The 17,420-nt window shown below is 40.9% G+C and overlaps 1 protein-coding gene across 6 annotated transcripts in view; it reads right to left on the reverse strand.

Moving 5' to 3' along the window:
* The window catches only part of pdlim7 (PDZ and LIM domain 7), a 31,107-nt gene extending 14,841 nt beyond the window's left edge, over window positions 1-16,266 (reverse strand). The window contains exons 1-5 of one of the 6 annotated variants that reach the window (XM_020590893.1): window positions 16,078-16,266; window positions 13,678-13,776; window positions 6,315-6,466; window positions 2,680-2,707; window positions 1,624-1,796 (exon numbers count right to left, since the gene is read on the reverse strand). In XM_020590893.1, coding sequence (XP_020446549.1) covers window positions 1,624-1,796; window positions 2,680-2,707; window positions 6,315-6,466; window positions 13,678-13,776; window positions 16,078-16,107 — 482 coding nt within the window. In that variant the 5' untranslated portion in view covers window positions 16,108-16,266. The other 5 variants (XM_020590912.1, XM_020590883.1, XM_020590921.1 and 2 more) reach the window with 5 other exon arrangements.
* Window positions 16,267-17,420: the final 1,154 nt, after the last annotated feature.

Consider the following 17,420-nt stretch of genomic DNA (forward strand, 5'->3'; position numbering starts at 1 on the left):
TAATAATAATGACTGATGATGATATAATGGCTTGTAATAAAACATTCATGCTCAACTTTTACCAAAAAAAATAAATAAATAAAATAAATAGTTAAGACAATTTCCTGTCACCATCTTAACTTTTCAATGACACAGTCCCTTTCCCTCAAAAAAAACGATAAAATACATTTTTTCTTAAACTGGACCTGATTATTTTTGTTCTAAGACAACACATGAGCTCTTAACACTAAGATGTCATTTTACCTTTGGGTCTAGGAAATGTAATTAATTTGTCATTTTGTTTCTGCTCTGGTTTAACATATATACGAGACCGTATTATTTTTAAGCACAATACAAACGGGGAGATGTAATGGGGTTAAGGAAATATGGCACAAGGAAAGCAGCTACACTTCATGAAATGTATTATTTAAAATACTTGTACTTAATTTTTAATAAAGACAATTTCCTGTCACCATCTTAACTTTTCAATGACACAGTCCCTTTCCCTCAAAAAAAATGATAAAATACATCGTTAGAATAGTCCATGAGGATTCAGGAAATAACTTCAGAAATTAGGTGACTGTCATAATATGATGGTACGGGGTTAAAACATTCGGCAAGTTTCAATTTCGAATGCTCACGGAAAATGATCTCTGGGGCTCGAGCACATGCAATGCACGAGAACCACAATAACCATAATTTTAGTCCAAAGTTTAACACAGTGCAAGTCCAAAGTATTTTCATGTACTCAAAAATCCTTTCTGACATATCACACAAGGAACCGTCAGCCAATAACACATCTGCTGAAATAACAAATCAAACAGATGGATTATTTAGTAGGGACACCTTCCTCAAAAGCTCAAAAATCTTACTTTCAGTACTTGTTGCTCTCGCATACACAGTGCTACACACATACTGTTTATACAGTGAAGATCAGGGGGGACATATTTACAGAAATAAATCATAAGATCTGCAGTAGCCAAAAAACCCACATGCCGAAAAACACAGAACAGATTTGACAAGACCAGAAAACTGTGACTGATTACTGACACATGTTACACTAATCTCTGTAAAAAAATAAAAAATAAAAAAAGAAGTTTGTCATCCAATAAATTCTGCTGCAGAGATGTTTCAGCTGGAGGAGGCCAGATTGAATTGGCTGTGTCAGCTAAATATTTCCTGCCTGTGCTTGCTTTCATCAGTCTGAGGCAGAACATGAGGCTGACAAGATCATTTGGGTCTGTTTTGACAACTGCCTCCTTTTACCTTAAATTATTCTTAAAGCCGGGATCTAAAATGACACGTTACTATTACTGCTCATGTGGTTAGAACCGACACATTTCTGCAAAAGTTAACTTATGATGTGTGTTAAATTATAAACAGACTGAAGTTGGTGTCAGCAGGGAAGTCAACATACATTAGTTATGTTTATTTTTTTCTGCACTATTTCTTAAAACCTGTGAGATAATGTACTATAATAATGACCAAAGTACATTTTTAATAAGGTGCCGTTTGGAAAATCCTCATTATAATGAGTTTTTCTCTCTTGTAAAAACTCATTATAATGAGGTGTCTAATATACCATAAAAACCCAATCAGCTACATTGTGCTTCCAAAGGTAACCGTGTTTGTTTATCCACCTACCCATTCTGTGGCTGCTGTGCACTGGCGTGGCCCTGTGAGCGCGGGGCGTTATGTTTAGGCGAGTAGGCCACGGGTTTAACACCACCTGCTGTAAATGGCCTCGCCATCTTGTTAATGGTTGTGCTGGGGGCAAAGGAGTACTTTGGCTGAACAGAAGCTGGAGCGAGCGAGTCCTATGAGGGTGTGGAAGAGGGAGACATTGCAGCACAGTGCACAACATGCAGTTAGACATTTGTGGCACAGTAAAAGTCCCTTCTGCTGTTGCACAACCCCAAGTTTTTTGTTAAGAAAGCTTCCCGTGCAGACCAACTTTTCCTTCTAACAAATGATTAGCTGGTGCTGCAGGAGCAGCTCTGTCAAAGCCTGCACATGAAAGAAGTGCTTAAGAAGTGTGAACACAGCCATTTGATTTGTGTTGGCAGTCAGCCAAGGACTGGCAAAAGTAATCTGCCTCTGCCAGCGAAATGAAAATGCTCAAAGTGAGAAAATTGTCATATTTGACTGACATGTCTCTAATGAGAGACCTCACTGAGCATTATGCATGGACTGCTAAGGAATACCCACTAAAATGCAACGCTGACTTTGTGTGTGCATTACGTTCCAACCGCTTTACCAAAAACATCTGTAGCATGAGTTTCTGACACCATTGGACTATTCAAACTGTAATCAGCTGGGCAAGTAGTGCTCAAGAGGACTGACGGGGATTCTATCAGTATTTTGCCACTATCAAGGATTGTGCAAGGCAGTACTAAATAAACTGCAGGAAAAGCCACATTCACCACACTCCACTCCATCTAGCAAACAACTCATTCAGTGACTCACTGATGCTTCGCTAATGCAGAGTGCACGAACTCTGTGAGAGCTTGACAGGTGAGTCAGGTGAATAAGATACATTTAAACACAAAGTGACATAACACAGGGTTGGGGCCGACTGTGAGCAGCGATAAAAGGAAGTTGCAGATTTAATCAATGTCCCTGTAGTCCAGTAGACCATGCCAAAGCATCTAAGTGTTCATACAGAGGTGAGCTCAGTGGTTCACACAGGTATAGTCTTACCTTCTGGTCTCCACCGGCTTTGAAAGCTCTGTGAAAAGCAAAAGATGGAGACAGCAGTTAAAACATAGCTACATTAAAATCACCTTAAAAATGTAAGTTCCAATCTGTTGAACATTTTATTTTATATAACGTGAGCAATTTACAGTTTATTACTGCAATATTATTCCTTAGTGCTTAAAGAGGACGTTGCAAACAGATGTACACAGAGTGTTGCAAACAAGTGACCAGACAGGTTTTAAACAAGTCCAGGTTAACCCCAGTATCTAAACCACCCACAGCAACAGAATGAAACACAATGCACTTAAAATGTCCACTATAATTATCTACTCGATACGTGCACAGTTCAGTTATAAGTGAACCAAGAAGTATCTATAAAATCTACTGAATGTATAGAACTGACAGTGCAAGTTATAATTTCACCTTAGTTTTTATGTGGTTTAGAAACTTTAGATAATTGGGTTAAACTGGACATGTTTACTGGAATTTCTAGTTTTAATGGCCCATAGATTCCAATGTACAGATGCTCTCCACAATGTTGTACACTTCATAACTCTAATCCCAGGAGTCGCATTACTGCGGGGCCTTTGCTGACTGGAGCAACATAGCACACAGTTCATTAAAATATCTTTACACATTAAACACGGAGGTGCCCAGCTTCACATTGCTGGTGGCTCTTAAAATAACTGAACATGAACTACTACCATCCCCTGTCCACTGCATGCAATCTACAAAACAGCCACAGTTGGGTTAAGCGAGAATGAACCAGCCTCGCACTCCCCCTCATTGTTTCAGACTACAATTACACATTCACACACAAAGGAAACAATGGACACTGTTTCCTGTGACAATGAAAAATGAAGAGCCGCTCCTGTCACTGCCTGCTCAACCACTGATAAAGCAGTGTTACAGACAGGGCTGAACAGATACAGAGAGAGGGGTGAAGCAAGCATGTCTGTGCATGTCACATTGCCGGGAAGTCAATGTGACATGCACAGTGTCTGAGCTCGCCTTAACCCACAGTCTGATGAGTCACGTTTAGAATCAGGGACATAAGGAACACGCATAATGCTTGTTCTGTTACTGTATTCATTTTGGTAAACTGAATTTAAATGAACAGATATGGAAGTGATTAAGTCACTGTTTCACAGAATAAGCGAGTTTGCTTGGACCAGTTTTGACCTGTGCTGAAAGGGAATATGCCCATTTTGAGACCATTTCCTGCCTCATTTCACTTATTCTAGATGATGCCTGCTTGGCTTTCAGGCCGATTTTAGATAAAATGTGGAAAAACTCCCATGATACTGTAATCAGCATCGGACACGTCAGACATACTCCCAACTGCAACTCACCAGGTCAGACACTAAAATATGGACATAGCGTGCCCACGTAGGATGTTACATGATCTCCTTTCTTTGATACTGAAAATCTACTGCCTGTCTCTTTTTGATTCCACTCCTCATAAAAGACTCTGAACAAAGCCAAAATCTTCCCCATAAAGAAGACTCAAGATGATCGTTGATAATGAACTAAATGAGGCACTAAACCAAACAATAGACCATATCTCCTCGCTGTGCAGCTGTCCCCCTCTCTTGACATAAAAGAAGCGGTGGATGGCAGCCAAGATACGATTAAATAAAACTGACAATGGCTCCTCTCTGAGAAGTGTTTCAGGAAAACTATATTTGCTTGTTTTACAACATAACAACAATAGGAGAGGGCGCGATGAAAAGAGGAGAATGGGAATTCTCGAGGAGGGAGTCATGGGTAAAAACTGAGGGGAAGAATGTGAAATGTTTACAGCAGCGGGACTCCACAAGGAGAAGAGAAATAGAGGAGGCAAATCACAGAGAGCAAGAAAAGTATGGCTGATGTTAAGTAAACATTCTGCCTTATCATAGGCCTATCCAAATATTACAACACTCCCTATGAGATAAAGGCAAAAAGAAAACCATTCTGTCATTAAGCAGACTTATGACTTGTGTTTTAACATGCAATATGTTCTGACAGACCCTGTTAGACAGAGGACACATCTGGCTCATGACAACTAACTATGCCTCATCCATCCCCAGAATGATGTCACTTTACTTGGTTCATACCCCCTCACCAGAAAACCAACAAGATTTTCCCCGTCTCTTTTCTAATCCCTCTGACTCTCAAACTCCAGCCCATGAGTCTGCTGCCCTCTCTCCCACACATTCCTTTTAAGGATTTAGTAGATCAAAATATAGTGTGTGGCCTCTTTCTGCGGGGAAAGAAAAATACATGCAACATCAGCAGTGTGTCTTGTTGGCTTTATGGAAAAGTAGGGAATCTGCAAAGAGACCGATCTCAATTAGCTGTAGTAATGACCTGCTGTAATATTTAAAAGGTGCCCATGGCATGCTTTTCCTTGTTTTCTGACTTATCTACAATGTTAAAATGGTGAATTATTATCTTAGACGTGACCTAAAGCTAAAAAAAAAATGAGGTGTGCGTATGTTCTAGTATTTCTATAAGAAGCAACTCTGTTTATACAAGTCTCGCAAACTTTTTTCCTAACAAAATAAAGTATTAGCTGATATTTTCTTGAATGGTCATAATCTCTAGGCAGTTGCGTGTTCATGCGAGCTTGCCTGATATCCACCGGTGCCATTGTAAAAGCGGAATATGTCGACTGCGCCCAGTTTTGTGGATATATTTTTCCTCCTGCTGCCTGCATTGTGACCAGAGGATGTGGAGAAAAATACAGGGCCTATGATTACTGCATGTCCAGGAATGTTCATGTACAGGGACTCGCTGCTTTACCTGACCGGGTCTAACCTACAAGCAGCCAGTCAGTGAAGCTCCCGTGGCAGTTAGTGATCAGCTCATCAATACTGGATTCCTCCAGAATGTGTCTGCAGCATGTGTTGTGTTGCCGGTTCACGAGAGGATTCTAACAATCCATTACTGTTAGTGTTACGCTACCTGTTGGAATTAATAGAACTGTATGTGGTTGTGTGGAGGAAGACGACTCAATCACCGGTTAGATTTACCAACCTTGGAGCTTCTTGAAAGGGAGCGATGCTTCCACTGCTCGGGGGGGTCTCTTTACTTACAAGCATCACAAAATCAAAATGAGTCCCATGCCAGTAGCTAGGCTCATCTTTATTACTGAACAAGTCAATACTTTATCATTTTCTGAAGACTTTGGGCTCTTCAGTGGTTAGATCCCAGCTTTCTTTAGGAAGTAAATCTTGTTCTTTTAAGTAAGCTTCTGAGGAAATATTTTGCTTGTAGTCTATGGGCATATTTTATCAGTCATGAATTTCTGCCAGGAGTTATATGAGCAGGTATGAGCGGTGTTTGTATGAAGGTTATCCAGGGCTAATTAAAACAAATAAAAAAATTTGAGTCAGGTCCAAATTTAAAAACTAATTTAAACCTTGGGGAAGTAAAATTGTAAAATGTGCGTGATGATAACAACTTTGAAGGAACCATCTGTTATGTTAGTCCAAAATTCAAGGGCATGTCGGCGTCTCATTTTTTTCTTCAAGTACAAATAGAGAAGGAAAATTATTCTGTGATGATCTATGCTGCTGTGTTTGACCAAGATAAAACGGAGGACGAGTGATCATGTAGCGTTCCGGCGCATCATGCGTTGCCAGATGACTTACTTGCTGAGGGTGAGGGTGAGAGAGTGTGTTGCTGCTCTGATCTTGTTTTGTGCCTCTACATGGGTCATGTCCTCTGCCTGTGCTCCACCAATGGACACCACCCAGTCTCCAACCCCGACACCAGCCTCAGCTGCCTTCCCACCTGGGGTCAGCTGGAGGGAAAGAAAACACAGAGACAGGAAGCAGATAGCAGTTAGAGAAATGTGTGGAAAGGTTTTCACATGAGGCGACAGTTATGTTCATGAAAACAAAACCTGTTGCAATGGGCAACTCCAAGGGCAGAAAGGCAATGTTAGTAACTGCCAAAATAAACAAAAAAAAAAAAAATGCATTCTGCAAAAGTTGTATTCATTTCTCATCTGATTCAATTAAAGACAATATGAGATAATGACATCATCTCAAAACACAATGTACATTTTAGAGCACTGCCTCGATTTCACTTTTTATTTTATTATCCTGGTCAGCATGTCATGTCTCAAAAAGAAAACATTTTCAAAACCCCAATGAAAAGGTACTTACATTTCATTATGTGACTACATTACCTACTATTATCTCCATCATATCACCAGTTCAAAGCTAAATGCAGGAAATCCAAGCACAAGAAACACATGTTCAGATGACTTCGCTGTAATGTCTGTTAATAATCTACTCAGGGAGTCTGTGTGTCTGGGTCTGACAAGCCGGCTGAGATTTTTCACTCAACGCTGCTGGGAACAGGCATCACAGGTCATCACGATGTTGTCAGTCATCAGTATATGATTTACTGCAGATGTGAGTTCAGACTATGAAAAAACCTCTTGAAAGCTGCAGACAGGGACCATATGTTACAAATAGTCACATCATTTTCTGGAACGACCCACTCCAGACAGGTAAGTCATTGGCCACGTTGACTGACAAAAGCATGACATCATCCTCTCAGGCCGACACGCTGACTGCACACATAATGAGTCAGAGCAAAGGGCTGGAGTCTTCTTACCAACAGGAAGACACTGACCCAGCCTGTATAGGTAGATATACACGTGCATGCATACAATATCTGATCTAAAACCACTAATACGCATAGTGCAGATGTCAAGTTGTGTTTAGTGAGGGCTTAAGTCAGCTTGCACACACGGCTTAATGAAACTCCAGACTTGTGTCCAATTCTCAGATAACTGGAGTACAAAGTGTTCAGCATCAGATAAGACAGCGAGTCTCAGGATTTCTGGCAAAAAACCCTATTAGGATTACTCTCTGATGTCATGGATCCCTGTAAATGTGAGCTCATCAAAAGCTCAGAGGACTCAGCGCTTCGATCAATAGCCTTCCACCATGTTCAGCTACCACACTCGCTGCTTTGATCCTCCACATTAAACATAAACACTTGTGTGAGCAGGAGGGTTAATATGCTTCGTAAACTGATGACAGCTCAGGCTGAAAAATGACTCCGCACCCCAAAAAGACAATGAAGTTAGTGTCTGCCATGAATCAAAACATGCCAAAAACTAAAAACAGGAGGAAATACATTCCTCAGAGGCAATGCAAGCTACACTTATTTTACAACCAAGTTCAAACATCACTCTAATTACCTTTGATTTGCACTCACTGGAAGCAATTAGAGGGGTTAAGAAAGAAATTGTTTCTCTAGTTATGAAAGAACTTCAGAGAGTTTGTACAGTTTACACTGGAGGAAAACAGCTTCAACATGCACACATAACATGTGAAAAGGGGCACCGTCTGGCCTAACGCCACTGAGGTTCACCGCAGAGCGCTGCAGGCCTGACCCCCTGTTCACTACTTTCGAGCACTTTGTGATTTTACCAGAATAAGCCTATTATTTTGTTAGTGTTAAACAACAACACATCCCATTAGTTTTAGTTACAGAAGCGCTGTCAAAACCTCAAGGGAGCTTTAGCTGTTAATGCTTCCAAAATATGCAGTCTTTAATATCTGTTAAATTAAGGAGTTCAAATATTACAGTACAGTAAATATGGACAGAAAACATCAGTATTTTCAGAAAGAACTATAAAATAAGATCTTTATGTGATTTACATTGAGCAATAAAAGCTAATGGAAAACTAACACTGAAGTGAGGCGGGACCTTGAGTCTGTGGAACAAATCAGAGGTATTTTATTTTTATATATTTGTATAAAAGCACTGAATAAATGGGAGGGGGACAATAATATTAATGTTTCCACATGGACAAGGGATCTAAAATGGTTTGACAGCTATGAAAATGATTTGATATACAGATCTAAACCCAAATGAACACGTCTGGGAGATTTTAAAGCCACGTGTTTGACAGAGCTCTCCACCACCATCATCCAAACAATAAATGGGTGAACAGAGTTTCAGAGATTTGGAGAACGTCTGCCAAGGAGCACTGAAGCTGTTTTGGAGGCTCATGATGGCCCAAGACCTTATTATGAAACACCGTTACTTGACCATTATAGAAGACTTTGCTTGTACTGTCAACCTTATAAATATAGGCTAACGTAAGATAAACAGATTTCAAAAGGGGAACAGATGAAGCCATAAAGCCTGGAGGATTGTATATGTACGTGCATGTATGTCTGTGAGATGACTTACTGATGGACAGAGACACCTGCTCTCCTGGCCCTGGTTCAGATTGCAGCTGGTCCCTCACTTGAGAAGTTGCTGCGCTCAGACCTTTGGCTGGTAGGGGGAGAACTGAAACCCTACACCCTGCCAGCAGTTTGTCAATACACAAAGGACAGTGGAAAACATGTTCCTGAACACTGCGCTGTACTTTCTAACAACCCGGGATCTAACATGATGATGCAGCCACAGTGTCCCGTGTGATATCATCTTGTAGTAGCAATATCGTACTACACAGATGACTTTTTGATACAGCCAGTTCATCTAACGCACATACAAACGAGAAGTAAGCTGACCTTGTCATAATTTACTTTGTGTAAATATGATTGGCGCTCACACTAATGCCATGCTTGTGAATATGAAGGTCAACAACAACCTAAAAAGGTCCATAAACTGTTTCAGGGCTTTTTTGAACAGCACCAAAGCTGTCGAATTTCAAAGCACTGCACGTGCAATGCCTTAAATTTAGCTACCGCTTCCCCTGACTGGCCCTGCAGGGCCTCATTCTTGCTCTCAGCTGGGTAGTAATGTTTTTAGTTAAACTAATAATGCACTAAAGTTTATCAACAGCTGTAGATATAATGGCCATGTAATGAGCACTGGCTCATTTTTATTCTTTCCACAGCTATTCAGGGGCTGACAGACAGCCTGTCCTTACGTCACTCACACAGCACAGCTGATGCAAAGCCATAAATATCCCTCTGAGAAACGGAAAACCAAACTTGCAAGTATGCAGTCGCCCCGTAATAACTACAGGGGAACACCTGGCACTAACTCCTCTTCTAGCCACAGAAGAGATGCCCCCTGCAGGCAATCAGTAAATCACTGAATTAGTAATCCACCCACAGAACAAGACCTCTTTTCCCAAAGGTTGTGCAATTGTGACACAGACACGGTGGGTGTTTAAGAGTATACCAGTAATAAAGCAACAGATGGCCTAAAAGTCAGAAACACACAAATATCAGACTCGATGACACATCCAGCTGTGGTGGTAGAGGTCTATTCACAAATCTCCCCACTTGCTTATTGACAGGACATCATCTGTTATTTGCTCCAAACATTTGATTTCAGTGGTGTGGCATGTGTTTGTTGATAGAAACCAGATGGCGCTCAGGAGTCTCAGTTATGGTATCATAATGTTTATGGAACGGCAGTGGCACGAGATCTGGGGCAGATATATAGAGAAACTTGTCAAGAGCTGTAGAGCTGCCCCAGACTGTGGCAGACTCGAGTGACAGAGCAATGAAACAGGGTTACGACAACATCTGGCTCCCTAAATTTTATACCTTTCCTGTTGAAACAGGATGTTGCTGCAAAGGTGGGCAGAGTTATAATTTTACTTAATAAGACCTCCATCTTCTCAAGGTCGGAGAGGTCACGAGAAATTCAAAAACAAAAGTTGGCACAGAGATTGGTTCGAAAAGAATAAAGACGGAGCAGAGGATTAAACATGCAACTACTGAAGTGGCTGCTTCAAGATTTTCAGCTTCTGTAGGCGGAGATGCTCGTATGACAAGGACCTACAAATGCATTTAACTCGTGTTTGGCCTGTTCATAAGCGACAGCTGTTAGAGGATAATCCTCTTATTGAGAGCAATTATAGTTCTACTACAACTCTGCGTTTCCTGTGTAGAAAGAGGCCAATATTACTGAGAAAGATCATTCCTCTGTACAAGTTCCTTGTGTTACTGCAGAGACATCCGCTACAAACAATGTCAGAGAGTGTCACTGCAACGCCACCTGAAACCACGGGCTCTATATTCCGTATACATTCATTCTGGAGCTGGTCATTACTGCTGCACTACCCGACTTCTGACTGTCTCTAGCTGTCGAGACCACATATGATGTAGCTTAAGAGACAGGGCGGGAGGGGCAACGAGGAGCGGAGGGGGAAGAGGAGGGGATACTCTTGCTTCACCCTTAATGTGTTAAAAATTAAAAGGGACAAGTCAGTTAATGCAGCTTTAACGTCCGTCAATCTGCCAGCCCTGGATCAGCTTATTCATCTGTGTCATAGATTCTCCGTTGTTGTTTAAAAAATAATTAAAAGCATCAGCGAAACACATCACTGCTTCATTAGCAAACACCAGACCTGAGCGCGAGTAGCTAGCACATGGTAAATACAGCAGAGAGCTTACACAAGATCTTGTGCATGCACAGTTGACTCTGACTCATGTTACAACCGCGCGGAGCCTCTGGGGCAGCATAGTTGGGTCTGGTGTTTTCTTATGAAATAACATATTATGCAGTGCAGTGGGATGTTTCCCTGATGTGTTTTTATCATTTCTGAACAACAACAGATCCAGGACTGACAGACATAATAGTGAGTAGAGGCAATTCATTGTCAGTTTTACTCTCTGTATGGAGATTGCTGAAAATACTAGTAACATAAAAAATGACTGGCTTTATCCTTTAAAAAGAGTGATTTTGTTTTTTAATAAATGTGTATTCATGTTACATTAAAGTCAAAAGTTATTTTTCCTTACCAAGTGACAGTTTGGCATGATCTGTTTTTTTTTTTTTGTCTGATCTCACTGGAAAAGTATTGCAGTGAGACTGGGGGAGTCCATCATTAAGATGAGAGAAGTCAGCGTGGAAGGCATATTTGAAAAGAGAAAGGAAACCAGAGGACTGTCTGTTGGCAGCAACAGGGTGGATATGAGAAAAATCCCAGGAATGCTGAGAAAGCACATCTTTTCAGGCTTGCACACAGAAGAGGAAGGAAACAAGGAACTTGGAAACACATATACTGACTCACACACAGAAGGTAACAAGTTACAGACCCATGACTTTCAAAAACATGATTAAATGAGATGTTGACCTTGTCGCAATCTGTCACAGACTAAACTAAATTAGTTAAATAACCTTAAGCTTTTATATAAATCACTTCAACACTAATTGTTATTTAATCTTTACCAAAAAACAACACTTAAACGCATTGATCTTTCTGGAGTTATCACTTGTGATCTCTGCCATACAGCGATAGAGATAGAGATATTTATCTCAACAGCTACAAGCCAGTAAAAAAACAAATACCCACTAAATTCATCCAACGTAAGCCCAGTGAGCACATGCCTGACTTCTCCCCGTTACTAAGGAATACTGTGTATCCTCCAGGTTTACATCCACTCATTGGGCTGTTTTCATCCTCTGCGGCTGTGGGATTCACTGTCCAGTCTTTTATGACAACAGCAAGGAGAGACAACAGTCCCATCTTTATAACTTCTGTATCTTCTAAGCCACAACAAATGTTAGCTAATGACCAGTCAAAGAATCTTTTTTTTTCCAGATTGGGATTGATTATCAGTCTTACAACAAGCTGCTTAGATTATTCTCACAATTTGTGGAAGGGCTGATGGGCAAAGACTTTGCACTAGAGGAAATGTGAGCCATATTTCTCTCTATGAGGAATGATCAGCATGTGTAATATAGATGGATTGCAGGAAAACTGGCCGATGACTCACCAGAGTCACTCACCCTGCACGACACCTCGTCTGTCTAGAGTGAAATTCCTCTAAGTAAACTCCTTTATACCACCAAAATTCCCCAGCTTGTTTCAGGACATTCACTAAATGAGGTTTTAACATCTCTTTGGTAAAGGAAAATGTTTCTTGTCATGAATCCAAAAGGAAGCCCGGGTTTCAGACTGCAACCCCAACCAGATAGCGGGGCAGATACAAGACATGTACTGACAAGGCTGCTGAGAACTGCTGCCCTCCCCACAGGATTACATCTGCTTTACACACACCTCAGCGCAACACTAAACACTGTAAACTCTGTTCACCAAATTAACCAGTGCAACAGGTAACAATGACACTGTAAACTCAAATTAACCAGTGCAACAGGTAACAATGCATCATGTGACTGTTGCTGTTCTATTCTAACTGCGTGACTTTTGGCAGCAACTACAAAACAAATAATTGATTTCACAAAGAAAGCACAAGGTTCATCACAGCGTGTTAATCAAGTGGTGGAATGACTGAGAGTATGTGGGGTAACCATGTGGGGCTCAGGCCAAGACTGACATGTACATGATTACCTTTTAACTCCCAATTATCTCTGGAATAGGAAACCACAAATATTTAACAGAACTGATGAACAGTCTAACATTTATAAATCACCACAGCCTCTGAGGACGCAATGTAATACTGCCAAATGAGAATGAGTGCATAATAGAATGCCAGGTCTGTGTGTGCAATAGCTGGCAGCAATGTTGGAATGATTTTATGTGTGCGACTGCAAGTGTGAGTTTGTGTGTTTGTCAGGCAAAGCAGCGCTGCACTTATAAGGCCTGGAAAGTGGTTGCTGGTCTCTTCAACAGCACGAGTAGTTTATAGAGCATTTGAAAAATCATTCAGCGAAGAGGTAGTGACCTAACATGGAGAGCACACAGCGCTGTGAAACAAGTGACAGCATGTCCTTGTGACCACTGAATAGGCCTACTCTTCATGCAAAGGCGCTGCATATTAAGTGTTTGTATACATAATAAAAAACGGGATTGATATGAAAATAAATGTTGCAGCCGCCAGACGAGGGCCTTTGCTATGCAAACCAAACAGAACAGAACATGCATATGCTCAGATAGGGTCATTATTTGGGGACAAATCTTGTACTGAAGACCAACAAACTCGTGTGCATAAGCTTTTACATAGAAGCTTGGAGGAGCATAAGAGACTTTGCATTATAATCTCTAATAGGAGTGCAGAGATCTTAATGATGCAAAGAAAGTACAAAATCTTGCTCCAACAACAAAGAGTTTCTTACCCTTGACACGGTGAGGGGCATGCTGAAGTCCTTGCCACCCTGTAGCCTGAAGCCCCAAGGTGCTGGGCCACTGAGGGTTACAGAGTATGTGCTCATAGCCTTTAAAAACAGAAAGGAGGAAATGGTGTCAAAAAGCCAAGAAAACATTTCCCAGCCCTCATATCCTTTCCTGCTCCATCTAAGTAGCCTAGCTGCTGCTTGTCTGCATTCGTTTTGAACAAACATGCATTTTATACAAAAAAAAACTAGTCTAAACATTGTTTCCTCAGAGTTTATAATGTTAAATCTTAATTTTATAGAAATAATACATTTCACTATCTCCATAAATGTACAGGACAATAAATTACCAGAGCTGCTGCTGGGGCACAATGTTCCTACATTCATCAGCCCACAAACTAATAGGTTACGTCATAGTCTGAGCAGAGCATTTATACAGAGGCCCGTCTCAGTGTAACAAAGAAGGCAAATTGGCACTGCTGAAAATATCAGTATCATAAATCTCCTGGACAGAGCGGTAAGAACAGTAGTGACATTAGACTCTTAGCCTGTCTTTACTCCTTCAGTTAAGTAGACAACTTATTGTATTCAATTCATAATTCTTCATTAAACTGCATTATAATAAACACAGAGCCACAAACCTGCCTTGAATGAGTGTAAATATTTTACATCATTTCTGCAGGTGTGAAACCAACAACCTCACCAGAGCTTCTTTTTGACAGCTGGCTTGGCACTAAATAACCAGATAATTTTAAGAAGCAAACGCAACTTTTCACAAAGGGCTTAGTCACTTGCTCTCACTGTACTTGCGAGTCACAGCTGTACCAACGACCTCTGCACCTGCACCTCTTTCTCCAGCCCTTGCTGCTCCTCCTCCTCCTCCTCCTTCACACCTGGTGTCATTGCTCTCCATGACTCACAGCTAGCTATAACCACGTTGCCACCATGCGAACCTACCTTGTCCTCAAGGGCCAGTCTCTAGCCCAAACCAGAGAGAAAGCTAGAGTCGGTAAGCTAAGGCAAGCAGCTTTTCTCTCTGTTGGCAAACCCTAACCCCGGACACTGTGCCTGTTTCACAGACGAGCCCTAGCCGCTCCTCACTACTCAGAGGCTATATAAGGAATGTAAGACTACACCAAACTATTTCAGCCCAACACCCACATGAGTCACAGGGGGGATGGACGGAGAGAGGTAACGTTAACTACCCCTATATTGTGGCAAAAGCCCACTACATAAGTCAGTGGATTTTTTTAAGTGCACTTGAGAAGTTGCAGACAGCCACAACTGAAATAAAGCTTGTGGTACATGACATTCCTTCTGGAGGCCATGAAACACAGTACAAGCAAATCAGCAATAATATTTTTACATCAGCTTCTTAGAACAACAAAGGAGCTCACTTATTGAAAAAAGTAAAGAAAACTAGAGATGTGCTCTAGGTGATATAAAATCAGAAATATGGCCTAACACACTGGAAATAAACCAGCAAACCGCAGCAATAATTCCATCAATAAAACATGCAAAATAAATGGTATCCCCTTATAGTTTTCATTTAGTATTTATGTGCGAGTGAAAACTCTTTTAATGCACTTTCATCAACATTTTCTAAATTATATGAAGAATTACCTAAACTTGGACTATTTAACTCTTCACACTTTGTATCTCCTATGGAAAAGTCCAGGTGCCAAGAAAATCAGATGAGAAAATAAATGTGAAAGCCCATAGCAGCAACAGATAATGAAGGTTAACGGGCACATTGCAAACGATCTGTTGCATGAATCTAGACGCCACTCTGTGAAAAAATCATTAGGTTAAACCGATCAGCATGCTAATTATGTGACGCTGCCCCTGGTTATGGCCTTGCTATTTATAATCTCCTATGGTGTCATCCCAAGATTTCTATAGGAGCATGTACTTTTAATGTTAACGTGAGTGTCGTACTATATTCTCAAATACACAGGATTACACGCTTATTTATTTATTTGTTTATTTTTGGCTAAAAAAAGAGGACGCAATTATGATCATAGCCTCTATAGATTACTTTTAAATAATTTCACTGTGCCAAAACAATAATTTGCAGCACATTATTAAAGGTTACACTGTGAACACTGACGCCTGGTAATACCACTACGGTGCAGACCTCAAAATAAAACTCGACATTCACAAAAGCGCAGGAAGCGAGATGGGACAGGAAAACTGGCAAAACTCGGCTGTAACAAAGTAGCTTTCACCGCTTCCGACCGACAGTGGTCGGGAGCAGCGAGATAAAACCATCATCTGCAGAGTTAGGAACACAACACAGCCCCTTCAGGGGGTTTTATTGTGAAAAACCTAATGATTTAAAAAAAAAGTTATACCAAATACAAAGGACTGCGTGCAGATGTTTAGACAAGCGAATTAGCTCACCTGCTGTCCCTCCTTGTGTTCGCCAGACATCACGATTAGGTCTACTGGATGAAAAAAAATTAATAACTTTCGGGCTTCCTTAAGCTGGAGGACAGGAAGCCAGCAAGCAGCGGCTTCCTCACTCACGTTCTTTTTGCTACTACTGGGCTGAGACGTCACTAGTCACGTGGGCCGCTACCTTTCAGGCTATAACCCAGTAGAGGCCGTGTTCTGCACCCATGTAGCTGGGAAACTCTAGTTTTATTTGAAAAGGGAAAAAAAAGACATCTTGATGTTTTGAGCTTTGAAAAACTAAACCATACAGATCGATAAGTTGTCAATTAAACTTTCCAATTTTCACAAACGAGCCCTACTTTCTTGGAAACTAGCTTATAACCATAATTTCCCCCCCACATAAAACTTGTATATGGAATAATCAGAATGTTCCCTGCAGGAGAAATGTTTGAGAGGAAATGGTTTCATAAGGGTATTATACTGGCAGTACAACTTTTTGACGCAACAGGTCAAAAAGCAAACCATCCAGTGCAATCCATACTGACATAGCAGCTTTACAAAGGACTTAGGTTGTAACAAGGCATATTTAAATTGAATGTATTGAATTAATACTGTAATACTACTACTAATAATAATTTGGTTCATGTATCTGCCAATTAGAATGAGAAAATCTACTTTTTTGATAAATGTTTGGATGCAAGACTTTTATTTGTAGGCTAATTGGGTATTTTTACTCTGCGTTACTACTACAGTATTTTTATTTAGGGAGAGATATGAATAGGTCTGGACTGTTGATAGATAAGATGTACACTATATTGCCAAAAGTATTCAGTCACCCATCCAAATCATTGAATTCAGGTGTTCCAACTACTTCCATGGTTACAGCTGTATATAATCAAGCACCTATGCATGCAGACCGCTTTTACAAACATTTGTGAAAGAATGGGTCACTCTCAGGAGCTCAGTGATTTCCAGCGGGGTACAATGATAGTATGCCACCTGTGTAATAAGTCTAGTTGTGAAATTTCCTCGCTACTGAATATTCCACAGTCAACTGTTAGTGGCATTATAACAAAGTGGAGGTGATTGGGAATGATAGGAACTCCGCCACGAAGTGGTAGGCCATGTAAAATCACAGAGCGGGGTCAGGGGATGCTGAGACGTGTAGTGCACAGAGGTCGCTAACTTTCTGCAGAGTGAATAGCTACAGACCTCCAAACTTCATGTGGCCTTTAGATTAGCACAAGAACAGTGCACAGAGAGCTTCATGCAATGGGGTTCCATGGTCAAGCAGCTGCATCCAAGCCTTACATCACCAAGTGCAATGCAAAGCATTGGATGCAGCGGCG

The sequence above is a fragment of the Monopterus albus genome, unplaced genomic scaffold (assembly GCF_001952655.1).
Source record: "Monopterus albus unplaced genomic scaffold, M_albus_1.0 scaffold2.1, whole genome shotgun sequence".
NCBI lineage: Eukaryota > Metazoa > Chordata > Actinopteri > Synbranchiformes > Synbranchidae > Monopterus > Monopterus albus.